General features: G+C 43.7%; 2 protein-coding genes and 4 non-coding genes across 19 annotated transcripts in view; 5 read left to right on the forward strand and 1 right to left on the reverse strand.

Moving 5' to 3' along the window:
- Window positions 1-90: 90 nt before the first annotated feature.
- Window positions 91-19,436, forward strand: MRPS2 (mitochondrial ribosomal protein S2). 14 transcript variants are annotated; one of them, XR_012654825.1, is made up of 10 exons: window positions 266-598; window positions 1,170-1,292; window positions 6,991-7,106; window positions 8,938-8,999; window positions 10,537-10,586; window positions 11,315-11,625; window positions 13,410-13,475; window positions 15,684-15,774; window positions 16,775-16,859; window positions 19,029-19,436. XR_012654825.1 is itself a non-coding variant. In XM_032767699.2 (4 exons), the coding sequence occupies exons 1-4, from the start codon at window positions 218-220 to the stop codon at window positions 3,296-3,298; spliced, it is 825 nt and encodes a 274-aa protein (XP_032623590.1). In that variant the 5' UTR covers window positions 91-217; the 3' UTR covers window positions 3,299-3,945. The 14 variants fall into 14 exon arrangements, 1 of the variants encoding a protein (XP_032623590.1); XR_012654826.1 differs by having other exon boundaries at window positions 271-598; window positions 11,315-11,427; XR_012654824.1 differs by lacking the exon at window positions 15,684-15,774 and having other exon boundaries at window positions 274-598; window positions 11,315-11,427; window positions 11,580-11,625.
- Window positions 9,679-9,812, forward strand: LOC116817516 (small nucleolar RNA SNORA43). The gene has a single exon (XR_004371939.1). It is a non-coding gene; the product is annotated as a small nucleolar RNA SNORA43 (small nucleolar RNA).
- On the forward strand, window positions 10,615-10,747 carry LOC116817518 (small nucleolar RNA SNORA17). Its single transcript, XR_004371941.1, has one exon. It is a non-coding gene; the product is annotated as a small nucleolar RNA SNORA17 (small nucleolar RNA).
- On the forward strand, window positions 12,503-12,636 carry LOC116817517 (small nucleolar RNA SNORA17). Its single transcript, XR_004371940.1, has one exon. It is a non-coding gene; the product is annotated as a small nucleolar RNA SNORA17 (small nucleolar RNA).
- Window positions 14,489-14,619, forward strand: LOC116817519 (small nucleolar RNA SNORA17). Its single transcript, XR_004371942.1, has one exon. It is a non-coding gene; the product is annotated as a small nucleolar RNA SNORA17 (small nucleolar RNA).
- A 437-nt stretch (window positions 19,437-19,873) lies between the features above and the next one.
- The window catches only part of DIPK1B (divergent protein kinase domain 1B), a 38,342-nt gene continuing 30,289 nt past the window's right edge, over window positions 19,874-27,926 (reverse strand). Inside the window, exons 3-5 of the mRNA XM_032767698.2 lie at window positions 25,569-25,676; window positions 24,433-24,609; window positions 19,874-22,373 (exon numbers count right to left, since the gene is read on the reverse strand). Of these exons, the coding sequence (XP_032623589.1) occupies window positions 21,561-22,373; window positions 24,433-24,609; window positions 25,569-25,676 (1,098 nt within the window). The 3' untranslated portion in view covers window positions 19,874-21,560. The remainder of the gene's footprint in view (window positions 22,374-24,432; window positions 24,610-25,568; window positions 25,677-27,926) is intronic.

Raw genomic sequence — 27,926 nt, forward strand, 5'->3', positions numbered from 1 at the left:
GCGATCGGACGGGCCCCAGCACTGCAGACTAGTCCGCGGCCAGGCGGGCACCTCGGCAGGGGAGGAGCCGGAGCCGGGAGCCGGAGCCGGAGCCAGCGCAGCGGCAGGCGGAGCTGCGCCCGGGGCAGGGGGTTGCAGGAAGCGGAAAGGGCCGGGGCAGCAGCCTAAGCTGCTCTTCCGCGTCCGGGCCCGCTGCTGCTGCAGCTCCGCTCCGGAGATGGCCGCTGCCAGGCTGCTGCAGGCGGGTGAGGCGGGGAGACGGGGCTTCCTATGCGGGCAAAGACTCGGGCTGTAGCGGGGCTGGAGCCGCGGGGAGCGGAGTTTGGGGGGACAGGCGGGCGGATCCGAGCCCAGGCGAGCTGTGCAAGTGCCTCTCTGCTGCCCTGGGCCGTGGCTATGCCAGGCTTTTGCCTGGTGTGTCTCAGGTTGGGGCAGTCCTGCCAACCTCAAGCACGTAAAAATCCCCAGTGGCTTAAATATCCGGAGGTCTTTTTTTTTAAAGCGCATTTTGAAAAAATGGAGCCTGGTCCTTTGCTCTCTGGTGTCTGAGCCTTGAGGGTGCACGTGGGTGACAGAAGCTAGACACTTGCCTTTAAATGTGAGCTGAGCTTCTCCTGATTTCAGGAGCTGGGGCTTTAAGAAATCCCCCGACGATCTGGAGAGCCGCCTCTTGCGGGGTTATGCTGCTGGAGTCTAACTCCCCGGGAAACAGCCTCTCTGGTTGTTACCGAAATCAAGCAACCAGCTTCTCGAGCCGCCCCCTTCTTCTCCCTAGCAGAGCTCCTAAGCCTGTGCCCCGTGCTGTCTACCCTCTCCCTGTCAGGGAGTCTGCTCCACGCTTTGCTAGAGGAAGGGGGACAGCTTGACTTGTTATGAGGTCCCAGGATCCCCTATGCAGAGCCTGCCATCTGGTGTGCACACTTCATATTTCTCAAAGCCCAGTTGGAGGAGAGAAAGTTCTTAGATCTTTCTTAAGAAACTAGGCTCTAACACTGAGAGGTCCTGAGCAAGCCACTTCTCCACCGTGTGCCACGGAAAGCCTTCGTGTTTGTGGAGTGCTTTGGGTTCTTCTGCAGATGGGTGCTGCAATGTATTCTGATTGGTGTCTTTATTTTACTACCCATCTGTTTAAGGCTTTTGTTTAATTTCTTCCTTCTCTCCATTGTCAGTGGTACCAAGGTTTCGCTGCCTGGGGTCCCTGGGGAAAGCTGCTCCCAGTACCTCACAGCTCAGCAGTCGGCTTTATGGAACTCTTCTTGCCTCGGAAGTGAATCAGCAGGTGGACCCCACTGGTGAGAGTCCTTACCCCACCTACTTTAGGAGAGTGAAAGCAACCAGGCTATTTGGCTTCTACTGTCCAAAGCAAGTTGAGTTAAGCTAACCATCCCTCTCTGACAGCCACCGGGTTTGCGTTAAGCCGGAAGATAATGTATCGCTAAGTTAATGAGCATCTCTTCTGAGCCCTGTTGGCTACTTCAGTTTTCAGATTGTCTATGCATGTGATTTTCAGTTCCTTTGATTCCCCTCTAACCCTATCTGATCACATTCCTATGAGAGGAAGGATGGTTTTGTGCCTAAAGTTTGGGATTCAGAGTCAGGACTCCTGGGTGCTATTCCTGGCTCTGCCACAGACTTCCAGTGTGTCCTTGGGGAAGTCACTTCACTTCTCTGTATATCTGGTTCCCTGTATGTAAGAAGAGAGAAATAATATGAGTCTTGAAATGTAAAGCTCTAAAATACTTGGATGGAAGGGATTGTGTAAATGCATTAACCGCCATATACATACCCAAACATTGTGCTGTTATTGGCAGTCCAGGACTAAACAACCCTCTCCTTTTCACACCACCACCGAACCTTTGTGTTGCACAAGCTGGGGTCAGAGCTCAAACCTCTTTTTTGTCCGCTTTTCAGTTATTAATGACAAACTTATAAGCGAGCCCCTCAGACATCCAGATTTCTTCAACGTGAAGGAGCTCTTCTCCCTGAAAGAGCTCTTCGATGCCAGAGTGCACTTGGGGCATAAAAAGGGTTGCCGTCACAGGTAAGTTACACAACTTTGATGTGGAGTCTTGGGGTTGAGCCAATACTCATTGAGTCAGTGGGTGTATTTCCATCAAATCTGGATCCGGTCTTTAGTTAAAAGAAGGGTCGGATTATTTGCCCTGTAAAGTGCTTTCAGGTGGCTCCTTCCTAATGACTTTGACAATAAGTCTGTGTTTGACTCTCATAGCACAGAGAAGGTTATTTTATCTGCTGTCACACAGGCGTGCAGCACTGGAAGCAAAAGGTTTTCGGCATCCAAAGATTTATTCATATTGCCGATATTCTGGGATTCCAGTGTAATGAGCTGAGTGGCCAGTCGGTTGGTTTAGAACCAAAATAAAACCAGATCCACTTGGACGAGCCCCTGTCTATCAGGGCATGGTGCAGGGATCTGATTGGCTGATCAGGGCCTTAACTGCCCTTTCCCTTAAATGGAACACAGGAATTGCCAGACAGGATCAGACCCAAGGTCCGTCTGTCCCAGTGGCCTGTCTCTGACAGCGGCTAGCAGCAGATCCTTCAGACGAAGGTGCAAGAAGGCAATTATGGAATAAGCTGCCCCCTGGCAAATTTTCTCCTTGACTCCCATTGGTTAGAAGCTGTCTGATGCCCCAGTGTAGAGGAGTTTCTATAGGGGCAGGGAGCATTTGGAAATGTCAGTCAAAAAATAAAAATGTTCTGAGTTCTTTATGTCTCATTCTCCTTCCCCAGGTTTATGGAGCCGTATATCTTTGGCTGCCGCCTTGATCAGGACATTATAGACTTGGATCAGACGATGAAACACCTCCAGCTGGCTCTGAACTTCACAGCCCATGTCGCCTACCGCAAAGGGATCATCCTTTTCATCAGCCGCAACCGTCAGTTCGGCCACCTTGTGGAGGTCACGGCCAGGGACTGCGGGGAGTACGCCCACACCCGCTACTGGCAGGGGGGACTGCTGACCAATGCCCACATCCATTACGGGACCGGGGTTCGCCTGCCCGACCTCCTCATCTTCATCAGCACCCTGAACAACGTCTTCGAGCCGCACGTGGCCATTCGGGATGCCGCCAAGATGAACATCCCCACTGTGGGAGTGGTGGACACTAATTGCAACCCCTCCATCATCACGTACCCCATCCCTGGGAACGACGACAGCCCCCTGGCGATGGAGCTCTACTGCAGGCTCTTTAAGATGACCATTACCCGGGCAAAGAATAAAAGGAAGCAGATGGAGGTTTTGTATGGACTGCAAAACAAAGCTGACACCAGTTAGGTCAGCCTCGTGCTCTTACTAGCCCCAGTGCAAGATCTGCTAGCTCATCCATAGCACGATGGTGTTCAGTACTCAGCAGGGTACCTACCAGGTTCTGTGACTTGCATAGGGCTTGGGAGGGAGGGAGGAGGGGATGGGAATGCCGGCTCCCATCTTAGCTCTGTACAGGTCTGATCCAGGTCCCATTGAAGGCAGTGGAAATATTAACGTGAACTTCAATGAGAACTGGAGAGAGGTCCCTGGCCTAGTCCTGAGGAGGAGATCCCATGGTGATGGCATCCCCTGCTCTGCTGTCACACATCTGTGCTCATCTGTGATTCTTAACTTGCCAAGCAAAAAAAAAAAAAAAAGTGAGTGGATTTGTCAATGAATATCAGTCACCTGTGGGAGCCACTTCCCCCACAAAAGGAACTTCATCCAGAGCAACTAGAACTATGCAAGGCCAAATAAGACAGGTTTATCCAGTCTGGTTTGCTTGTATTTGCCTCTTCTTCAAGGAGGAACATGTAAAGCATCTGTCTTGTGATTTCCCTCCCCTCACCCCCCTTAAACTTACTGTGATCTGAATTTAACTGTTAAAGTTCCCATCCCCTCTCCTCCCACTTCTCTTCTCCCTATGAAAAAAATAAAATATTCCTTCTTTTGCACGTGCAAGTGTGTTTTATTAAATGAAAGATGAGAAATCCCTTACAAAAATGTAAGCTGACTGGATGTCATTGGTTGGGGGAGACAAAAGGTGTCTTACAGCCTAATCAGTGCCCAGTCTGAGTCAGGTGTTAGGTCATAGGCTGAGTATGAACTGTATCCTATGATCCTAAAATATGGCTGTAAAATCTCTACTCTTTAAAGTGTCCCTGTCAGCCTGAAATTGGGTGAGTTTAAAAAACGAGTTAAGTAGTTTCAGGTTCTACACTAGCCCCTGAGTGACCCAGGCCCGTTTTTGTAGCTTGAAAATCATAAGAACGGACATACTGAGTCAGACCAATGGTCCATCTCGCCTATTATCCTGTTTCTGACTGTAGCCAGTGCCAGATGCTTCAGAGGGAATGAACAGAACTGCGCAGTTACTGAGTGATCCATCCCATTGTCAGTCCCAGATTCTGGCAGTTGGAGGTTTAGGAACACACGGAGCATGGGGTTACACCCTTGACCATTTTGGCTAAGTGCCATTGATGAATCTATCCTCCATGAATTTATCTAATTCTTTTTTGAACCCACTTACATTTTTGGCCTTCACAAAATCCCCTGGCAATGAGTTCCACAGGTCAACTGTGTGTTGTGTGAAGAAATACTTCTTTATGTTAGTTTTGAAGCTGCTACCTATTAATTTCACTGGGACACACACACACACACACGTTCTTGTGTTATGGGAAAGGATAAATACGTTCTTGTTCACTTTCTCCACACCATTCATGATTTTATAGACCTCTATCATTATCCCGTCCCCGCCCCCAGTCATATCCATATTCAAAATATGGGCATACTATGGATTTATATAGTGGCATTATGATATTTTCTATTCTATATTATCTATCCTTTTCCTAATAATACATAATGTTGTTAGCTTTTTTGACTGCTGCTGCACTTTGAGTAGATATTTTCAGGGAACTGTCCATGATGACTCAGAGATCTCTTTCTTGAGTGGTAACAGCTCATTTAAACCCCCATTTAAACCCCATCATTTTGCATAGTTGCGGTTATTTTTTTCAGTTTGCATTACTTTGCACTTATCAACATTGAATTTTCATTTGCCGTTTTGTTGCCCAGTGACCCAGTTTAGTGAAATCTCTTTACTCTTTGCAGTCAGGTTTGGACTTAACTTCTCTTGAGTAATTTTGTATTGGCTGTAATTTTGCCACCTGTTCACCTACTTTTCCAGATCATTTATGAATATGTTGAATATCACAGACCCCAGTAGAGATCATGGGGAGGACTCTGCTATTTACCTCCTTCCATTGTGAAAACTGACCACATGTTCCTACCTTTGTTTCCTAACGTTTAGCCAGTCACTGATCCATGAGAGGACCTTCCCTCTTATCCCATGACTGCTTACTTTGCTTAAGAGCCTTTGGTGAGGAACGTTGTCAAAGATTTTCTGAAAGTCCAAAAATACTATGTCAACTGGATCACCCATGTTCATATGTGTGTTGACTCCCTCGAAGAATTCTAATAGATTAGTGAGGGCTGCTTTCAACTTTACAAAAACTGTTGACTTTTCCCCCTCATATCATGTTGATCTATGTATCTGATCATTTTGTTCTTTACTATAGCTTCAATCCATTTGCCTGGTACAGAAGTTAGGCTTACTGGTTTGTACTTGCCAGAATTGCCTCTTGCCCCTTTTTTAAAAATAGATGTTACACTAACTACCATCCAGTCATCACACTTTCATCTCCTTTTTGAGTGTTTTGTTTTTCTGTTGCTGAAAGATCCACACAAACACTAGAGGGAACTGGCTGCAAAGGGGAAATGATGCTGTATTTGGCAGCACTTTATATAGTCATATTCAAGCTAAATAAACAGTGGAAATATTTTTTTCTCCAGTCTCTTCCCATCACAGTGATTGTAAGTATTGCTTGTAACAACAATAACTAAAGCATTATCCAGACAACAGTGTGATATTTTTAAAGATTAGACCATTCCATTAAAAGCTTTTATGTTTTGTTTTTTATTTTTTAACTCCTGCTTTATGTGGACGGAAAATATGGGTGCCAAAATTGAATAAGGCCCCAGTTCACAAAGCTCTTACATTTGTGCTTAACTTTTTAGCTTCACATTGATTTCCCATTGAACTACTCACATGATTAGGTGCTTTGATGAAATGCAGCCTATATTATGAAAAGACTGGGTTCTCATCTTAGCATTTGAAACAATCAGTTTCTTTTAATATCAGTGGCAAGATCTGTGTTTGACTTGGACAAACATAATTTGATCAGTAAAAGCAGGCTAAAAGATCCCGACTAACACGGCTGCCCCTCTGATAATTTGATCAGTGGTCTCTGTGTGCCATTGCTTTTTAAACCAGCCTCCTCATTCATTTCAAGAGGAAAGTGTGTTTAGTAATTGTTGTTACCTATATGGTCCTATGTATGTGCACACCTTGAATACAGAAACGCTGCACAGGTCTTACTCAAGCTTACCAGACTAGCTTCCCATTCACTTTCAGTCCTCCAGCTCATTGCAGCTTTCTCCCCATATGCATGCACACTGAGATATTCCAGGGGTAAAATCACTTCCTGGACAGGAATGGGTCTCTAATCCAGCCTTACTCCACCTTTGTTCCTCCCTAAGGCTGATCTCATTTCCCCTCCTTTTGTCCCCTGCCTTTACAGACCCCTTTCCAGAGTTGCCAGCTCTTGAGATATTTGGTGTTTCTCTTAAAGCTTTGTCTCCTGGAGTTATTGGATTCATTGAGACTGGTGTACGGTTTTGTTTTGTTTTATTTTATTTAGGAAACCTGTGTGTCTAGCCTGCATGGCTGGGGAAGGAAGCTGGGAAATGTGAGCTGTATAGGCTGGACACCAGGAGGAGCAATAAGAAAAACTCAAGCTATTTTGAATGTAGCTCTTGAACAGAGCTAGGCTCGTGCTTTTTGAACGCTAAAGGCTGGCCATATTGGCCCCCCGTTTCTTTTTGCCTTGCCTCCCCCCCCCATGCTGATTCTGCTCCTCCCTTCTCTGCTTCCTCCCCAGGCTGACCCCTCCTCCCCATCCCTGGGCCCCTGAGGCCGACTCGCTGCACTTCACGCTCCTGTCCAGTAGGGGGAGCGTCTGCCACCACGAGGCAGCTGCGGGCCGCGGAGGACAAGGTGTTTTGTCCTTCTAGGGCTCCCGTAGGGCAGCTCTATATAAGCGGGAGGCGCGGCGCTTGGGGCCTCTTTTTCTCGGCTAGTTGCAGGGAGGCGGTAAGTGTGGGGCAGCGGGGCCCTGCCCTCGCCGGACTGTGGGGGAGCTCGGCATCCCAGCGGGATCCTCTCCCGGAGGGGCCGAGCCCTCGTGCCCTGCTCGCTCAACGGTCACCCGCGGGGCTGGGCCCGGCTGTCCCCCCCCCCCCCGGGCCGTATTCGCGCCCCCAGGTTGCTCCTGGGGCGCCTCCCCCCGTGTATCTTGGGGGGTCTTCCCCGGGGTTCCAAACCCCGCCCCCGTGGGGGAAGGGCCTGGGGGGACTAGTGGGGGCGGTGCTCTGACCCTGGTCCCCAGCTCCCGCCTGGCGCTTTTCGGGCGGCTCGCGCTGCTCCCCCCTTTCCCACAGCGCGGTGGGGGGGTGTCGCGGGGAGCCGTGTAAAGCGGGGTGGCGGAGCGCCAGTGGGAACGGGGTGCACGGATCCTGCTGGGTCCTTCCTCTTCAAATCGGCCGTTTTAAAGGCGGGGGGTGTTGCTGAAGCCTTGTAGACAAGCTGGGGCCCTACCAAATTCACAGCCATGAAAAATGCATCAAGCTCATGAAATCTGGTCTCCCTGTGTGTGTTTTTGCCCTGTACTGTGCAGATATCACGGGGGAGACCAGTGTTTCTCAAATTGGGGTCCTGACCCAAAAGGGAGTTGGGGGTGGTCACAGGGTTATTTGCCACCCTTATATCTGTGTTGCCTTCAGAGCAGGGTGGCTAGACAGTGGTGGCTGCTGGCTCAGGGCCAGCTCTGCAGGCAGCAGCGCAGAAATAAGGGTGGTGATACCATACTGAACCATCCTGCACTGCTGCTGGTGGCGTGGCGCGTTCAGAGCTGGGCTCCCGCCTGCAGTTGCTGCTCTCTGGCTGCCTAGATCTGAAGTCAGCGGGGCTGCCAGCAGTAGTGCAGAAGTAAGGGTAGCAGTACTGCCAGACACACACACCCTTACAATAACCTTGCAACACTCCCTTCCACACACGACTCCTTTTTGGGTTCGGAGCCCTGCAATTGTAACACTCTGACATTTCAGATTTAAATAGCTGAAACTGACATTTATGACTTTTAAAATCTTATGACCATGAAATTGACCAAAATGAACTGTTAATTTGGTAGGGCGCTACTTATGGCCTTGATTTTCAGAGGTGCTGACCACTGCCCAACTGTGGAGTTGGCAGCATGGGCGGCTCCAGGCCCCGGCATGCCAAGTGTGTGCTTGAGGTAGCAAGCCGCTGGGGATGGCAGGCAGGCTGCCTTGTTTGGAGTGGCAAAATCCCTAGAGCCGCCCCTGGTTGGCAGTGCCCAGGTTTTCTCAAAATCAGGCCCTGCTTATTCTGCAGACAAAATTTTTAAAAGTAATCTGGCCGTGCATCTTGAATTGTTACTGAGGGGAAACTGTTGTTTTCAAAACTCTCTCTAAAGCACTTTTCCTTGGAAATATTTATTTGGTTACACCCTCTCTTCCTTATGTAATAGTCGTGCATCCAGACATAAGGGAGCTGCCAATCCTACTGCTATGCTTTTATTCCTAAGGTTTTTAAAGGAAGGTTGGGACAAGGGGTGAAAGTGAATATTGTAGAAATTAAAGTGGGGAGAAGATTTTTGGGGACTAAGGTAAATTGAGGTGGGAGGTGGGCTTTCAGGAAAGGGAATTCTTGAGTGAGGAAAAAATAAAATTTAGGGGCTTGTGTGTAAGGCAGCTGTTTGATACTCAGTGTCCTCTTTCTGATTTTCTTTTTCCTTTTTCTTGTTTAGCAGAAGTATATTAAGAGATTGTGGCATGCAAGGAGGTTTTGATCCTGAAAATGAGACACCGGGTGAGTGAATTTAGGCCTAGTACAAAGCTATCTAAGTATGGCGATCTCTGAAACACGTTGTGCTGGCTAGCAGAGAGCTTGTGTTAGCTGCTTCTCATTATGAAGCTGCTAAATTACATGGAAAATACATGAAATGTTTTCCTAATGTTACTTTTCCTGTAGGTCCCAGGGGTATGCTGCATGATTACAATTGAGAAGGGGCCTGTCCATGAAACAATCTCTTAAAACATGACTTGTACAATGAAAGACATTGAGCACTCTCACTTAGCGATTAGGATATAAAGAGTAGTGCAACTTCTTGAGAATCAGTGACATTATTCCACTCTAAGCACATATGGGTTTGATGTAGAAATTATTGTATGTTCTTTGGCACTGTTATGCAGGAAGTTAGATTAGGTGATCTAATGGTCCCGTCTGGCCTTAAAAATGTATGGATCCTAAAATCTCACACTGTAACTGGCTTTGGGGGAAATTCCCTTGAGAGAGAGCAGTATGAGGCGTTACATACGCACACAACAGTGCACGAACAAATGGGAGTGTAAAGAGGCTGTTATATGGCTTTACTGATGTCATGACATATTTTTGTTTTATTGACTCAGTTTGTGCATCAGAATCGTCACCAATGTAATTAAATCCTTTGCAATTTGCCATTTGTGTATTCATCTTTTGACATTAGATGGGTTCCTTCCTCTGGTTTTGCAAAGTGGCTACTGTGTCATCTTTGTTCATTGGATGGAAGAGAGCAAGGGGCTATGTCTACACTCTGTGTTCTGAAACCCATGAGCACTCAGAATGATTAATAGCCTGACATCGTTTATGAAATAGACTTGCTTTGTTGGTGGCACATGAGAAACTGGGTAAATGTGCCCTTGAAGTCTCAGACTTCTCCTGTTTTGAACTTCATTAATCAAAGAATACCTTGTAGTATAGTGGGAAAACACTACTAGAAAGTTTGTGGAGCATTGTCTGTTTATCCTTTGAAATTATGGATCCACTCAGTAAATATTCCTATACCCATTTCACAGTTGGGAAACTGAGTAATGGAGAGAATATGATTTACCTATGGTCATGTAACAAATTGGTGGCTCTACTGAGAATAGATCCCAGAAGTCCTGACTCCTAGTCCACATGTCTAACCACTTGATTAATTTCTCCATATTTTCATATGGAATTGGCTTTAGTTCTTCCTTGCTGCTGCTGTCCGTTTTTTTTAGAACTGATGAAAACTTTCTAAAGATCTCCTTCTAATCTGAATCTGTGGTCAGGTTAGTCAAGGGACATCTCTTGTAAAAAACCACTCTGATCTTGCTGTGGGGCTGGTGGAAAGTAAAATCAATTGCGAAGATGATGTACATGTTTTATCCTCAAAGGTGAAAAAAAAAATGGTTATATTCAGTTTGGCTGTAGTGCTTAGTCTTCCAAACTGCTCTCAGCCACACACTGATACCCAAATAGTGAGCCTCTGAAGCGCGTGTCTAAATGAGTATAATAAATGCTCTATTCTGTTTTTCCTTTTGGTTTTTTTTTTTTTTTACAGGGGGGCAGGTGTGAATACTGCAGACACAGGAGTCTTCTCCTAGAGCTGAGGTGAGCATCATTTCATGCAAGTTCACTACATGCCCCTACAGGCGTTGCAGATATGGTTGCTGTGCCATGTTTGTGTCATCAGGTGGCAGAGAGGAAGAGGCTGTGTCTACGCTCAGTGTTCTGAAATCATGAGCACTCAGAATGATTAGCAGCCTGACATTTTTTAATATAAATGTAGTAGTCAGTGAAAGGTACTGGATTCTGAGTTGTGAAGATAGAAGTTTTCTGTCAAGTGCAGGTATCATATGTTCAGGAGCAGGGCCAGTTTCTCTGCCCTGCCCTGCTCCAGTGTATTCACCTCTGGGCAAGAAGGTAATTGGTGTCTCTACCCATTCTGTTGGAGCAAATTGTGGTGATGCCTTTTGCAATGTGGACACTTGTCCTATGTTGGACTGACGCCAGCTAACCTATTGTGCATTACCAGTAGATAGCTGTTTAGTGGCTAACCATTTTTAGTTACAGTACTACCAGCTGGAGCTGAATTTTAATCAGCAGCCTAGAATTGATGAGTATTGTATTCCACCAGTACCAGTCCCCTTCAATCATTTGGTATCCCCTGATGATGTTGGTTCTAAAGTAGCATAAAGAGGATGAACAAGGTTTTTTGTGAAAATTCGCTGTTTTGATCAGCAAGAGTGGGGAGCTCTAACCTTGTTTATGTGCTATTGTGACCTGGTGTTTCTGTGAACTGTAACGTACTCGGTATTTGGCCATCTTTAAAATTATAGGTGGAGCTGTCCTGATATTTTACTCTGCAGACTGGGATCCCTTCATGGAAATAAATGCCCATCTAGCACATTATTCCCTGCCCTCCATTTGTTCAAGAACATTGTTCACAGAAGTGAGCCTGAATCCAAACTCTGCTTCTCTGAAATATCCTAGATCCAAACATCTCAATCCTTTCCATCTCTCTTGAATTATAATTCCTTTCCATGCCAAGTTTTAGAATGATTATAATTGCTGTTCAATGCATTTTGTCTTTTGGGGAAGAAGAATCAAAAGATAACATGGTCCCAGAAGTCTGCATCCTAGACATGAGGTGAGCATGGAGATGGTATACATTCTAAATAGTACTTCCGTATATCAGAGACCATCAGCTAAGCCCTTGTCTAGACTAGGAATTAGCATGTGTTTCCTAACAATGTTGATGGTCTGGAGTGTAGACAAGGCGGTATGCCTTTAACACATGTTAAGCTGACATGTTAAAAACAACGAGGAGTCCACTGGCATCTTAAAGATTAACAGATTTATTTGGGCATTAGCTTTCATGGGTAAAAAACCAACTTCTTCAGATGCATTTGAAGAAATCCTCATAGTTTTTGTGGATACAGACTAACATGGCTACTACCCCTCCGATACTGTGTTACAACACACAGCCTTGTCTACACTAGCCTGCTAGTCTGTGTTGTCTACACCAGAATTTGGAAGTAGTTAGCTAAGGGTATGGCTAGCTTTGAAGTATGTGTGTGGTCGCAGCGCCAGCGCTGGGAGCCGCGCTCCCAGCGCTGCGGCACTGATTACACTGAGGCTTTACAGCGCTGTATCTTGCAGCGCTCAGGAGGGTGTTTTTTCACATCCCTGAGCACGAAAGTTGCAGCCAGTGTAGCCATGGCCTAAGTCCTTGATGTACAGCTCTACAATTAAGTACAGATATAAGCTGCAAAATGGCAGGTATTTGCATTGCTTTAGATTGCTGAGAGATGAGAGCTGTCTCAGAGGAGCTGCTTATGAAATTCAGCAGCTGTTTTGAGTTTTCTGAAGGCCCATGTTTTCTAAAGTAGGCGGATAGAGATGCGATTATGTGTGTTGATTTCAGTCTCATGGTTGTGGTCCTACTTTGGATTTCTTTTTTGTTGCTGCTTTGATTTTATTGTGGAAGAATCACTACTCTTCAGCATCCTGTGTGTTGATAGTCCTATGCCCCTAGAGGCATTACACGTGTGGCTGTCATGCCATGTGTGTGTCATTAGGTGGCAGAGAGGAAGAGGCTGTGTCTACGCTCAGTGCTCTGGAACCTTTGAGCACTCAGAATGATTAGTAGCTTGACATTGTTTCCAAGTATACCAGCTTTCTCCAGAGGATCGGTGAAAGATGGTGCAAATGTCCTTTGAAAGGCAGTTAAAAGCACACTAATTTTAGCTGCATCAGGAAAAGGCCATACATCCTTGTATGCAAGGACAAGTAGAAGTGACTGTTCTATTCTCAGGAACTCCTCAGTACTATGCTTGCCTTTGAAACTGTCTCTGTGGCCTTGGGGAAATTGCCACTTGGTGTCAGTTCTGCTATATCTAAATTGGAGATAACATTTTAATACCCCTCATGAGGTTTTTTGAGGGTTATACGTTTAAAGCAATTTGAAGACAAAAAGCATCATATAAATGCTAAGAATCTGGAATGAGTGACTTTCCAGTTTATCTAATGCCACATGAAGAGTTCTCCCAGTATACCTATAGCAATCTAGTTATACAGCTGTAGTTTTGCTGCTTAATTTCCCATGTAGGCAAGCCGTAAGTAATGCTTCTATTTAAAATGTTAATCTATTAGCTTCATTTCTGGGTTTGTGAGACTAGGCACACTTCTTAATGAAAGAACAAAGAGAGAAATTCTGGTTATTTATGAATTGAAGTAGAAATATTTGTGGCTATTTTGTTGGCATGCAGCATGGTTGAATGTAAACCGGTTACACGGTGCCCAACAAGGGAGGTAAACAGTGCAGTGGGTTTTACATTTGAATGCATACTTTTAAAATAGGGAGAACTGAGAAGTATTTTAAAATGAGTGCCTTGCTTTGCAAATGTTTGATATTCTGTCTCCTATTCATAGTTGCTCTTGAGGAAGGAGGACAGCACTAATTTTCTTTGAAATGGTGTAATATAAATGCTGTTGAAGGTACGTACTATGGCATCCTTTGCACCGGAAGCTAATATTCCAGGCATGACATCAATTACCACAACTGCTGGTGCTAGTGAGTTGGAGCATAAAAACTGATGTTTAAGGGCCATCATGGTCCAGTTACTTAAAAAAAAACATATTTATAAAAAAAGTCCTTATCTGTCACTAATAAACTGTTAGATGCTTGAAAACAAAAGGTCTTAATGTAACTTACCTTCCATCATTTTTGCTGATTTCTCCTCCTCTCCTTTACTGACCCTAATTTAGATTGGACAATGAAATTAGATTGGTAGTTTCACTTTCTGGTTCTCTGAAGCACTTTGCTTAGAGTTATGTTTAGATTACTTAGGCTGAAGGGGATTTTTAAATTCAACCTGTAAACTGTTTTCATGGAATTAAAAACTTTGAGTACATTTCAATTTATATTTTATATTTCTACAATGTTCATTTTGGATCTAAGCTCCCAGACCATCTATCCATTAATTTTGAGAAACTCTCAGAGCAATTACTTTTTCCTACTTTTTGTCCATCTTTGTTTTTTAAGCCTTAAAGAAAAGCCTAATAACCATGGAAGGCAGTCCTACAATGCATTCATTATTTAATTTAGAACTATCATCATCATACATCATTGTTCACTGGGTTTGGGCTAGAACTTTTTTCCTGGCTCATGTAGGAAACTGATAAAATGTGAGAGCTCTCACATTTTATGTTTTATACGTACATTTAAATATTTGTAAGCACTATACAATTCATGTGCACACAAGCAGAACCACATAACTTTCATCATAATATTTACTGATAACAGCAACTGCTTTTGAAACCAGACTGTCTCAGATGTTTGTGTTAACACTGCTTAACCCTCTGGCACAGGGCAGCTCTGTCACTGGTGTGTCAGCATTGTGGAGACATATTAGCCTCTTAAGTTCAGATGGCTAAAGTACATGTTTGCTACTTCACTTGGAAAGGCTGTGTTTTTAAATTTTCCTTTTACTGTTGCCTGCTAATGAGTTACTGCCCCGTGGAGACATAAATACGACTGCAGTGTTGTCTTTATGCCAGAGGGGGGCAGAGAGAAAGCATTGGCCGCTTTGAGTCTATATCCTTAATGAGTGGATGCAGACATTTACAGTGGCTAAACAATTTATTAATTTGGGGAGGAAGGGTAGAAGGGCCATCTGTTTTCTTTGCATCAGACTGTTCTGTAGAGATTGAGTTTGTATTAAGGTTTTTACACAACCATTTCAGCAAATGAAAATCACTCACCTTTTAAAGTAATCGGCACATTTAAGGGCTGCTCTGTTTCAAATTAAATTGGTCTTAATGCATTAATATAGCAATTAACTTGTAATAGAAAGTTATTATTAAAGCACAGCATTTCTCTCAAATGTCTGAACAACAAAATTATGCTAAATCCAGTAGACACATTTGCTAAAGAACTTTAACGCTGATTGTATGTTTCCACACGTCTGTTTGCAAAATCCCTTCAAACACTGCAAAAGCATTCATCATATGTCACAAGTTTGTAATAAAACGGACATTAATTCAGATATGTTAAAGGAATAGATCAGCTAAAAGAATACACTTTCAATATCCAATCCAAACTCTGTGCAGAAATTCAGTGAAGTCCTTTTATAAGTGGAATAAACTTTACAGTGCATCCAATGATGAAATGCTTTGATCTGATTGTGTTTTAAAAAAAAAAAAACACAAAAACTTTTCTTCAAAGGTGCAACATGGCTTTTAAGTTTTCTAATTAGTTTATATGTTAATACATCTGCAAAGAAGCTTGACCTCCAAGCTAATGAACTGTTAAGGAGCAAAGATATAAACATGTTGTAATAATTATGCAACACCTATGCCATCTCGGGGGTATAGCGCAGATAGCCCTCCACTGTACTGGTGTTGTAAAGTGACTGAAGAGGAATAGGCTATGGCCAGGCTGAGCATTCTAAAACTCCTGAAGGCTTTGACTAATAGCCTGACAAAATCTGACAGTGCTGAATGCTGAAAAATGTCCTCATTAAGTGGGCATTAGAGGGGCCAAAGGTGCCATTAACCAAGCGAGTAGCTGGTGGCTGCAAAATGAGCCATTTAATTGAGAAAAGGCACTGCCTGATAGCAGTGGTTTCTTAAAAGAGTGTTAATAAGGTTGAAGTGGATTTCCCAACATGTTAATAGTGCTAGTTAATAATTATCTTCCCAAAGGCAGACAGCAATCCAGATATGGGCTACACCTTCCTGGGGGACTCATCCATGGTTCTGATTTTCAGCTATTGAAAATACCAACCTTTTTAAAGTAAGACATGTGGAAGTAGAGCAAGAACTGACAGGGATTTGAAGGGGATTTAAATGCAAACAGTCTTTTCTGTGAGCAAGAGTCAGGCCAGTTGTTACCGTAATAACGCAAGACTTGTAGAAGCAAGGATTGTGAGGGGCAAGTGGGAAAGATCTGTGTGAGACATTGCTAGATATGGAATGTAGACTGTAGTCTAAATAGAAGTGAGAAAAATAAGATATCAAGATGACCTATGTATAAACAAAATGCAGCTGTTGCTTATTGTATGTAACAAAAGGTATAAATGCTTGTTGTAATTGTTTACCTGGAGAGAGACCTGTTTAGCTGTCTCCCACCACGCAATTGCGGGAGATAATAAGTATCTGACTTTGCTGCACCCAACCAGAGAGTGAGAACTCTGTTTTTCTCTGACAAGACACGTTTTGAAAGAAAAACCATTGTTCACATTGACTCATATGTCAGAATCTAGAACCATTCCATGCTGAGGCATAATCTCTAAAATAAGTCTTTACCATTATATGTTGCATTTAAATCACAAATATCCAAGATGTGAATATTGGGGGGTGGGGGAATAAAGTGCTTTTGAGACTCACATGGGGTATGAATGGTTAGACAGATGGGAGGAAAGCTTGAGGAGCTAGAGTTATAGCATAGCGTATTGAAAGCTGTGCCAGAAGGAGATCAGTAGTAAAATGGTATCCAGTTAAGAATCAAGATATTTAAACGAGTGGAAAAAAGAAATGATCTGCATAATTACAGTCTGAGATGTTGAGCAAAATTTAAGGTAATGGCTCTTCTGGACTAACTACGCAATTAAGTAATGGTCTTGCTTAAACCAAGGAATACAAAGAAATTAAGAGATTAGGTTATTGTTCTAGTTACAGCTCACTGATTAGATATTGCTTATGATACCTAATGAAAGTCATTGTTCCAAGACCTGGACACAGCTAAATGAGTTCAAGAGAAACTAAAAGCCTATGTTCCACTATGTGTTCTCTAGCTGGCAGTGAGGAAAATACCAACCTTCCTAAGGATTAAACATATGAGCATGGACATCTCAGTTGAGTTCAACGTTACTTTATCAGGTATTTATATGTAATTTCCTGCCAATGTAACTAGCATCACTGAAAACGTTTGAGACACTGCAAATAGAGGTAGTAAGTTAGGACTTCAACACGTTTGATTTAAGCACTCCAGCAGTCTGAGTGTTGCAGTTGTAAAATCACCATAGTTGTGTGGTGTCAGGCCTTTGAGGGTCTGAGTTTGAGAGAATGAAAGTTCCAGTCTCGACACAAGTGTTAATACGGAACAAACAATAGTTTGTGGAACTGTCATAGGATTTCATATTTCAAGTTTTTTAATTCATGTATCCCCACCAACATCTTTAACTCGTGAAAACAGGAATATGATGGGACAGCTATAAGACAAACTTGGAGGATTTAAAAAAAAACTTGGAAGAGTTGAAATATTACTGATATAGTGAGAAACTTAGTAAAATGTCAAGAAGCATGTGTATTAAGAAAGGTTAAAATGTGCATTGTTGCATATTCTGAATTAAACATAAAACCTGTCTTGAGACCCAGTTTAGCTTATGCTGCCTTTACTTTTTCTTCTAGGGTTGTCTTAGAATTCATACTTACTATATATGGCAATAATCTCTTCATAAATATTGCTATAATTTGGTTTCTGCATCAGGTTCGCTTATCTGCTACCATAGGCTTTTACCTGCAGCTTGTGGCAATGGTGTTATTATCTGAGATGGGTTCTTGTATCAAATCTTATTACTCAATATGCTCAAACTACTACAACTTGATATTAGTGAAATTAGTTGCCAAAGGAGATCAAGTAATTTGCATAATAGCAAAGTAATAAAACCTTAGTAAATAACTAAGGCTGGATCCAATCTGTTGGAGTGCAGCTGAGAGTGATAAATCCTTGATTGCAAATGGTTTTGGGGAAAAAAATCCTTCCTTTGGTGTAGCTCAGCAGCATCCTGGGTAATGCTCTCTGTTGCTATTGGAGATCCAGTTTGAATACTAAGAGCCAAAATCCCAAGCTAGACTTCAGAAGGATGTCTAAATAGCTCCATCTTCATACTGAGCAGCCATAGGAAGGTGTGAGTTTAAAGAAAGAAAGAGTTGGAGCAGGTGCAAGACTGCTTAATTTAGCCTCTGATGTCCTTCTGTTGTTGATCCTCCCTGTACATCCCTCTTGCAGCACCTCCACATAGAAATTACACTAACGTAGATTCTCAGTCTCAAGCCTACTTGCTGACGTAATCATGCAGTTTAGTTTTGGCTCTGATTGATACGGGCTTGGACCTGCTGTGAGGTTAGCACACAACTTTTAGTTTTGAGATGGGAGGCAGAGAGAACCTTGCATTGCTCACCAGTAGCATCTGCTCATCTTGAGATTTGCTATTGATGCTTTGTTCCTCTTCCGTTGGAAGGAAGGTGGCTGGCTACAAGTTGGATTTACACTGATGATTGGGGGGAATGTGGGAACTGGGAGAGGACTCTGAGGGATTCAGAAGACTCTTACAAGCAAGAAAGGATTGGGAAAAAGAGCGTATGGCTTGCTAAACTCAAATGATTAGGTCTTTAACCTTTTTCCTGAGTGACCCATATCCTGAAGCTGATGGTTCAGTGTCGCCCAATAACCCTATGCAAAAATGGAATCCCTTGCTGTGGACAAGTCACGAGGTTGTGAATGGCTTCTTAACCTCCCATCCTCTTTGTTAAATGGGCCTTGAGTATTCTTTACTGGAATGAAATTCAGCTTGGTGCATGCACATAGCCATAGTCATGACTTAAATGCATTGTCAAAGGGATTCATAGTTTGCATAGGGCCTCCTGCAAGGCCTTCAGTACTGGGATAAATTTTACCCACTGAGTCCATATTGCTTTGTTTCTTAGTAATGTCCACCTACCACTGTTCTTGGGCACGGAGTAGTTAAAATGGAAGTGCCTTTCAAATTCTTCATTTATCCGTTGTAATGACTTTAATGGAAAACTGAGTTTCATTTTATGGAGCTGTTTTTCTTTAAGAAATGAAATTCTCTGAATAGTCCTTGAGTCAGAACTGATTCTGTTCAAGATCCTTGGTTCATTGGCTACAGGGACGAGATCATCTTGTTTCCAATCAGAACAGAGGTGTATGTTCATTTTAAATGTGTCCGGTACTCAGATGCTGATCACTGTGGTACAGCAAGGTCTTAAATGCAGGAACTGATCAGCTTCTATCGTTCTCCTCAGAGCCACAATCAGAAGTGTCAAACCAGATGTGCGTGAGGAGCAGCATGATGTACCTTCCTGGGCTACAGAAGCATTGCAATGTCTAGCACTATATTTTGAGGGTGACATTTATTTGAAGTTTTTATTCTAATATGCTGGGGCACTTTGTTTGCAGATGATGCCTGTAGGTTTGTGTTTTCTAACAAGCCTGGCAGCAGCAAAAGAAACCATTTGAGGACTCTGCACTTGAAATTTGCTAGATTTATCTTCAGCCTCTGCCATGCACTGGCTCAGACGCTGCAAGCACTGCAGACAGTGAATGTGAATATAATATGCGGTGATGTAAATATATTTTTTGCAACTCTAAATGTTCTCTGTAACCTGTTGAGCCAAGGTGCAATAAAGAATAAATAGCTATTCTGATCTTCACACTGCTTGTGTGTGTTCCTGATAGACTACATTAAATGCTACATGCATGTATTCCCCAGGCATTTTCAGATTAGCAAATGGCTAGTGAAACCATAGAGGCTAAAGTTTAAACTGACTTTATTCCTGGCTTGGGGTGGGGGCTTCATTTAAGTGTCAGCCTAAAGAAAAAAGGGGCCTACCCAATTAATCTAAAGTGAATTATATTGATGTATTCACAGTACCATGAGTAATATCCATTTAAACCATTCCAATTGGTTTATTTTTAAATCGCATTCAAAAAATTATTTAAATTCACTTCTGATTCAACTGGCAAAAGATGGAAAATCTGGCACTTAACTAGGCAGGATCCTTAAAAAAACTATTCAACCGAGTGCCCTTTTAATGCAACAGCATGCATTGCATTCGGACTGTTGGCCTTGCCTTTGCATTTCTAGGCCCCTTTCTTTTCTACCCACTGTAGTTTTATAGTATTTAACAAGTCAGAGTAACTTCTGCGGACATAACACAATGAATCTGAAACCCCAAACAAAGTACCCCCCACAAAAGATGCTTAGCCTTCTGGTGCATGAATTACTGTGGTGCAAAGCTGGCCTGACTCGGGGAAAGCAAGTTAGACCGGCTGCAAGCTAGATTTAAAGCATTGTTGTCACTAAAACATTTTTCCCATAAATAACAGTTGAGTGGTGGTGTTGATCTTTAGAACTAATAGAAAGGACTGATATCTCCACTCCAAAGGGCTCATAACTTTACAGCTCTGACATTAAAGATTGCTTTCAGAGGCCATATATCCTGTGGGAGAATTTTTTTTCTAGTGATTGTACTTCAGATGTGCTTCACTTCACGAAGCTACTGTCGGATCACCAGCATACAGTCTATCAGAATGGATAAAATTGTGCAGGGAATGGAGAACCAAGAATAGTTTACATAAACTAAACACCCCACTCAGTCCATGTGTTCAGAGCATCTTGAATGCTAAAGGATTATTATAAGTAAATACAAATGGAAACAAAGGGTCAGTATTTCAATAGCAGGTAGCAGTCAGACAACCAATTGAGATTTGTTTTTGTTGCCTACTGAAAAATTGTCTGAAATTCTTTTTATTTGGAGGCAGGGGAAGAGCAGTGGATTAATGGGGAATTAGTCTTTTACCTTTCCAGTCAAATCCTGTCAATTTTAAAAGTGCCAATTAAACCAAGAGGTGGATTTGGACTTGAACTGGTGTCTAAGCACTGTTTTTCTCTTGATGTGGGGAATACAGTATACCATGTAGCGCATATGCCACTATGTTAATTTAGTTTGTGTCTGCCTGGGGACTTTCTGTATTTGTATAGGTCTGTTTTATCCTTATGTTATAGCCATCAGTGTTTTCCTTTAACTGTAATCATGTTAACACATTATTAAACAATGCAAATGGGTAATGGTGCAGTCCACCAGGTAATGCTCTTTCTCGCAAGCGTAGCAACTGTTTACACAAAACCTAGACTTTGCCAGGACCTACCTACTATGTGGTCAGGCAGTTCAGGAAGGTGTGTAACAACCAGAATCAAAGTGTGTGGGGGTGAGCTTGTCTATTGGCTCGCTACACTGTCTGAATTTTACAGTATCAAATTCAGACATTAAAATAAATTGTGCAGACTCCAGTGTGAGATACTCTACCCTTTTAAGAATCACCAGGATGCTGGTATTTAAAAGGCTATTTGCCATTGATGTACAAATGCTACTCTCACAAAAGCTATTTATTTACATGAGAGGTGTTCATCAAAATAAGATATGACATTTATAGCATGATGATTCATTCTCTGTCTGCACTTGTGATTGTTCCTTGATTAGCAGGAAAGAGGTGCAGCTCAAATCTGGTTCCTCTATCTTCTTCCCCCAAACCTATTCAGCCAGGCTCTTGGTATTTCTCCTTTGCATCATGTTCTTTACAGCACGCTATTGATGATTTTGCTGAGTGGCAATGGGGCATTGATGCTTTATGGGGTGGGGAGGTGTCGTGAAGGAAAAGACTGCAGCCATGTGAACTACCTGCTTCTGCTGCATTTCCTCTGGTGGAATGAGCAGACATGATCGTCTATCCTTAACTGGATACCAACACTATAGCCTACCATCCCAGCTGCCCCGTTAAGAATATTTGGTATTTGAAATCTTCTTCCAAAGCAAGGTCTTGAGATTGTTCAACACAAGGGAGTGGTGCACTTCCATCTGGCTAGCCAGGCCGCTAAGGGTCATACAAGTTCGTAGCTGCTTCTGCAGCTCTTCTTTCAAGTCAGATGGCGCTCCGTACAGCAAGTAATCCTGCAGTAGCCCACAGACTTTCGCCAGGTTGGGTTGGACCATGTCGCCTTTGCACTGCTTCATGAGTTTGTCACAAGTTGCCATGCAGTCCTTCCCATAGGTGCAGTCCACATTCTGCTCACAGTGACGTCCCTTGAGGAAACCTCTGATTGTCATCTCTGTTGCCACCTTCCTCAGGTTGACCATTTTGAAGTCATACTTGTCGTTGTAGCCCACGTTCTTAAAGCTAGTTTCACAGATGTAGAAGTTCCCGTACGTCCCATGGAATATCTCCTCCACAAACTCCAAAAGGCCAATGGCGATTTTTGCTCTCCTGGGCCAGGCTGGGGCAAACCACTGGTGAATAATCCGGTGGATAGCTGAAGGCAGCAATGGCTGGAAGAAGTGAGGGACATTAGTACCATAGAGAGAATTGTGAGGGATCTTCTCCGTGACATACAGGTCCCCGCAGTGCCCCAACAATTTGGAGGTATGCTCTTTCTCATGCAAGGAGAGCATGAGCAGGAATTCGTTTAGATGAAGTAGAGCCCAGATGGATTTGGCCTCTGCCAGAGATACTTTCCCATCTCTGTTCACATCTGCCATGGTGATGATTTGGTTCACCAAGGCTGCAAGTGATGTCTGATCTCCTAGGTTAGCCTGCAAATCTATAAGAAATTGCATCAGCTCTTTAAATTTTACCCATTGTGTACATTAATTCAGGGCAGAATACTAGGGTGCTGCTTTCTGAGTGAGGTAAAAGTGCTAGAACACCCCCGAGACACGTGCTCTGCTGCAGCCAACTGGTTACAGCCCTTCAGATTCTCAGAGTGATTTTGCTGCTGAGAGCTGCTTTAATGTGGGAAAAGCCCTCAAGGGGGATACGCGGAGTGCAGCATGCTCTGGACACACCTTTGTGCCTGTCTGCTACCCTTGTGGCATAGTGGTTCTACACCAACTGGGGCCAGCCCCAGGGAGCTGAAGTCAATCTGGGATCAGAGCCACCAATCCCTTCTTCACAGGAAATGTATTGCAATTGAATCTATACTCTGAAGTCAAAATAGGAGGATGTCATCTTAACACCCTGATTTAGGTTCAAACGTTACCACTAGATTGCACAGGAATAGTAGAGACTCACATTAAAACAGAACATCACTTATTTTCCCATGGCTTTGAAAGTCTGCTTGCAGGTTTCTACTTCTGCATTTTAATCTACTTGCTGTCAGGAGGTGCAGCTAGACTAAATATTTGCAAATATGCAGTTCTAGGAGGAGAGAGGGAAACTAGCACGTTGGGATGAAAGCAAGGGCGAGTGTTCCTAACATGTTTCTGAACATTTTGGGACTCTCTTCTGCAGAAAGTACGGCAGCAGTCTGTGGTGTTCTAATTAATCCGTGCAGTCTCCCTTTAAAAAAATCCCCTTTTTTATACCTCTTGAAAGATAATAGCTTAGAAAAGGAGTTAAAAGGAAGCCAGTGCTTGTCTGCTTCAAGAAGCCAGAAAACTTAATTTCAGGCATGTGTCACCTAAGATCACTAATTTCTCTTCCTATAATGCAGGTTTTATCCCCGCCTCACTTGGAGGGAATTACCAACTGAGAAGTGATTTGAGTATTCCTAACAGGATGACTTAAAGTGTAATCAAATAACATGGCCTTTAGAGCTCTAGATACGGTTTTATTGTTTCATCCACACCAGCATGAAAAGTAGCTAGTGCTTAGCAGCACACAGCAGTGCTACCCAGCAGTTCTAGGCTCAGATGCGATGGATACCTCAGTCAAGTAGAGACCACCTTTATAACGCCTTCAAATAGAATGGCAGCTGAACTGGAATCTGGCTGGGTCACTGGGATTATAAACTCCTCCCTAGCAAAAGGGCACTGGGCTGCTTTTAAAAGTCATGAGCAGAGGTAGTCAGGAAAAAATAGTAAAAGTTGCAATAAGTAAAAGTTTTTACTTTGGGGGTTTTTTATACTTTTTTTGATCAGTGTGGTTGTGGGGTGCATTTTAATTCAACATTTTAAAAAAATCACTTTTGAAAACAGGAAAAATGAACACTTTCAATGAAAATGTTCAATAAAGCTACATTCAAACTCAAACAGGGTATTTTAAAGACAAAGACTTACAAGTACTTAGAACCTCTATATAAATTCAAAATTGAATGATGCTGCATTAAAGACAGTAAGAGTCCCCTTAACTGCTATATAAACACACATGGGACATTCTCCTGGGCTCTGTATTAGCAATGCTGAAAGAAGAGCCAAAAAGGGCCTTTGACCCAGATCCTTAAATATATTTAGGCTCCTAACTTCTGTTGAAATCAATGGGAGGGAGCAGCTTGAGTCCCTTTCTGACTGACTGTAGGGGTTGGTCTTGCAAATAGAATTCCAAAATGAGACAGAAATGTACCCTCTCACCTAACACAGTGATTTTGTTTGATACATATCCTTATCTAGTGGTTCCTACAGTATCTGCTCTGGGGATTATCTTGAATATGACATATCACATGAAGCCTCACTCTACAACAAACAGTGGGGATCACAGTCCTTCAGACTGGACTGGATTTTTTCAAGGATTACAGGAGATAGAAGAATGCATTTAGTTTAGGCTTCTCCCCACTGGCAAGCACTATTGCTGGTCCCAAGGACTTCCAAACAGAGGTGATAATACCCTGTCCGGAAAAACGCACTGTGAAAGCTTGGGTGCCTCGGCAACACTGACTTTTAGGAAGTTCAGGAGCATCTCTCTGAATTCGTCCATGGATGTCCCTCTTGTAGGCTTGTCAAAGAGAACCAGGTCCTTCCTGGGCACTGAATCGGGGTTGCTGTCTGCCTTTAAAGCATCTTCAATACCACATTTAATGATCACTTCTTTCTCTATCCAGCGCCCCCGGTAAACCTGGACCAAAGCAGAGGTGAGTGACCATGGGAAGATTGACTGGCTGAAAGCAAATGCAAATAATTGGTAGGTTCTTGAAGGGTTCCCAGGAGAGCCCTGTGGCTGTGGGGCCCATTGGATGATATCTGTGAGATTCCTTCCACTAATTCCATTTAGTTTAGTATTGGTAACAGTAAGAGGGTGGGTTTGCAGCCATGCAGCTCTCTATCTGCATCACAGGCATCACATGGGCAGAGGCAGTGCAAGCTTCACCTACGCTGCTGTGCCAACATCACTCAGAAGGGTTCTGAGTGGCCCACTCAGTCCTTGGCCTTTCCACTGATGCAGGAGGCACATGGGGGGGTAATCACAGTGGAGGTGGTCTGGGGAGTGTGTTCACCCACCTATAAAGGGAGCAGTTGAAAAGCAGCCCCACAGAACTGCCATGGTAGCCCAGCATTGCACCAAGTCTTCATTTTATTTAAGGGGGATCTTGGATGCCAACTCCAGTGAGTTCAGGTAAGCACTGCGTCCCCACTCTTCTAATGGCTTCCATACAGCGACTATTTCTTGTCAATGCCACCCCCACCAGAGGCCAGGAAAAACTGGTTGACCTGCCTCCTCTCCAAGGGCCTCATCCAAAGTCCATAGCAAGGCTCCCAGGAACTTCCATGGACTTTGGATCAGGCCCTCCCTGCTTTGACTATAGGAGACTGTCCAGGGGATGGATGAGGTTGCTTAGCAGCACAGGCCAGCCTGCAGCTCCAGGAGAAGGAAGCAGCATCCACTGAGGTCTGGAAGGAGCTCAGCCCAGACCTCCCAAGCAAAAGACAGTCTTGACAAGAATGGTGCAGACCAGGCTCTGAGGAGTATGGGGTGTGCATGGCACACAGCTATCTTAAAGGGATGCCAGTAGCCTACTCCCCCTGTGGGAAGAGACTCATTTACCCAGTTCCCAGAGTTCAGACAGCCCTACCTACCTGCTGAGTGGGGGATGAGGAAAGACACTGCTGGAACACCAGGGTGTGCTCCTCACACAGGTCTTTGCACGTTGAGCCAGAAATGATCCCCTTCTTGTACTGATCGCACTGGGGAGAGGGAGAGAGAGAGAGGTTAGCCAACTCATTTGCAGGATCAGAGGCATAATATGACTGCCAAGGGCAATGAATGAAAGGCGGGTCAGACAGGTTTAACCTTAATGCAGAATGCAAACAGCCAATTCAAAGGAACTAATCGCCCCATCTGATTGTGGCACTCTCTACTCGCTGTCCTGCTCCATGTAAATCTGTCAGCTGAGTCATGCAGGATGAAACCTGCAGCTGTCCAGCCTACCCACCACCATTTTCACAGAGAGTTAACTTCAATGCTTGCTGCTAAGGCTTTTAAATACTGATCTAGAACAGTTTTGAGTTACTGGGAAAAAAGAAAACCAAAAATTAATTATAAGAGGCAGCTGGGTTCAGTTCAGTTTCCAACTCTGTGACCCATGTGCAAATAAACACAGAAGAGCCTGTAGCAGCTGAGTGCTTTAACTATATGTTACGAACTGCTGCCAATCTTCTCTCTAAGTTAGCCTCTGAAACTGATGTAAAGTTCAGCCACTCTTGACTAAGAGATCTATGCTTCCCTCCGTGGGAGTTAAACACAGCCAGTCCAGGGCCATTGGACTCGAAATGAATCAGCATGAAAACCAGCTGAATGATCAGCACAGTTTACTTCTTTCCATAGTCTAGCACCTCATTAGTTACGTTTTGAGATTTGCATCTTCCTCTGAGCGAGATGCTCTTCAGGCAGCTGGAATCCTGTTTGCTCTCAAAGAGTGTGTGGAACTTTAATGTTGTGTCCTCGTTATAGATGCAGCCTTTTAGCTTTCGCAAGCCCCTTCCTGTAGGGTAACTGTCATAAGTAGATAGGTAAGGGTTAATTTTCTTTTACCTGTAAGGGGTGGACAGGGGGGAATCAAGCACCTGACCAGAGGACCAATCATGAGAACTGGATTTTTTTTAAAGTCTGGAGGAAAGGAACTCAGGGTCTTTTGTTCTCCCGGCTATGGAATGAAACAGCTTTTCTGCTAACTCCAATCTTCTTTTAATATATCTATCAAGTGGTACAAAGGAAACCAAACAAAGGCTGTATGTGTTTTGTTTGTATTTACATTGTGTGATTTGCTGGACTGGTTATTGGCTATCTTTTTAAATCAGGTGTTATTCCATTTTCTTATAAGCCATATCTGTATTGAGTTTCTTAATGCAGAGTTTTGTTATATGTAAGCTTCTTTTTTTATATAAGTTTCTTTTTAAACTTGTGGGAGTTCTTTTCCTAGTGAGCAAGGGGAGAGGAATTTCTGTGCCGGGAGCTCTGTCTACCTCTGTGTGACAGGCTAGGGGGAGGGGAGCCATGTGCTGTGGGTACTTCCTATTGTCCCAGGGCGGGAAAAGTTACGGGAAGAAAAAGAGAGAGAATAACTCTGTTTCTTTGTTTGAGGTTTTTCTCTAGTTACTGCTATGAGCAAAGGGAGGGTGATCTCTTTGTGTGAGCTTAACCAGGGAATGCATAGCCTCAGGGGGAATAGATATCCTCGCTGGGTTGTATTCAAGGAGCATCGTAAGGCATCGTTTCCGGCGAACCAGGAAAGGGGGGAAGCTGGGGATGAGATAGGAGACCCAGGGCTCTGGGTCTTTGTGGGGTCCCCCGGATAAGTTGGGCGACTGGAGGGCTGATAGGAGCCAGAATCCTATCTGGTGGCAGCGAGATAAGATCCAAGCTGGTACAAGCTTGGGGGGAATCATAGTAAGCACCCAGATTTTGGACGCTAAGGTCCAGATTTGAGACAGACGCTTACCACAGTAACCTCACTAAAAGGGGGAAGCCAACGACCAAGAGCCCATAGAGGGTAGCAGTGCAAGGTGCACAGCACCCCACACACCCTCATACTTTGAGAGCTGCACAGACTCCTGGGAGCGGAGAAGCGTTTTGGTGTCTCCAGGGCTGGAACTTGTTCTTGGGAGAGTATCATGGCCTTTGTGGGGGAGCTTTTTGCTTCCAATTCTCCTGTTCCTCCCCGGCTCCCCCCCATTGGTAAACAAACATCTACTACTAATTTTTTTTTTTAAGTCATGGATTCAGGTGTAACTAGCTAACGGATATTGTACCTCATACATAAAACTAAAGTGATGTTAATTAACTGCTATTTACTATAACCCTACAGTAAATGATTCAGAGCTTAGACTAGCTAATGGTTCGGTAGCTATATGGACTAGTTTTATATTGTTAGATATGTTTTAAATAGATTTTATACAGTTTGGTCAAAAGGACAGTGTCAATTAAAAACACATGCA

This window comes from Chelonoidis abingdonii, chromosome 24, assembly GCF_003597395.2.
Source record: "Chelonoidis abingdonii isolate Lonesome George chromosome 24, CheloAbing_2.0, whole genome shotgun sequence".
In the NCBI taxonomy this organism is placed as follows: domain Eukaryota; kingdom Metazoa; phylum Chordata; order Testudines; family Testudinidae; genus Chelonoidis; species Chelonoidis abingdonii.

Coding starts and splice junctions, on each gene's coding strand:
- MRPS2 (XM_032767699.2), top strand. CDS start 218: ATGGCCGCTGCCAGGCTGCTGCAGGCGG. Junction 246..1,169: donor TGCCAGGCTGCTGCAGGCGG/GTGAGGCGGGGA, acceptor CTCCATTGTCAG/TGGTACCAAGGTTTCGCTGC. Junction 2,042..2,754: donor AAAAAGGGTTGCCGTCACAG/GTAAGTTACACA, acceptor CTCCTTCCCCAG/GTTTATGGAGCCGTATATCT.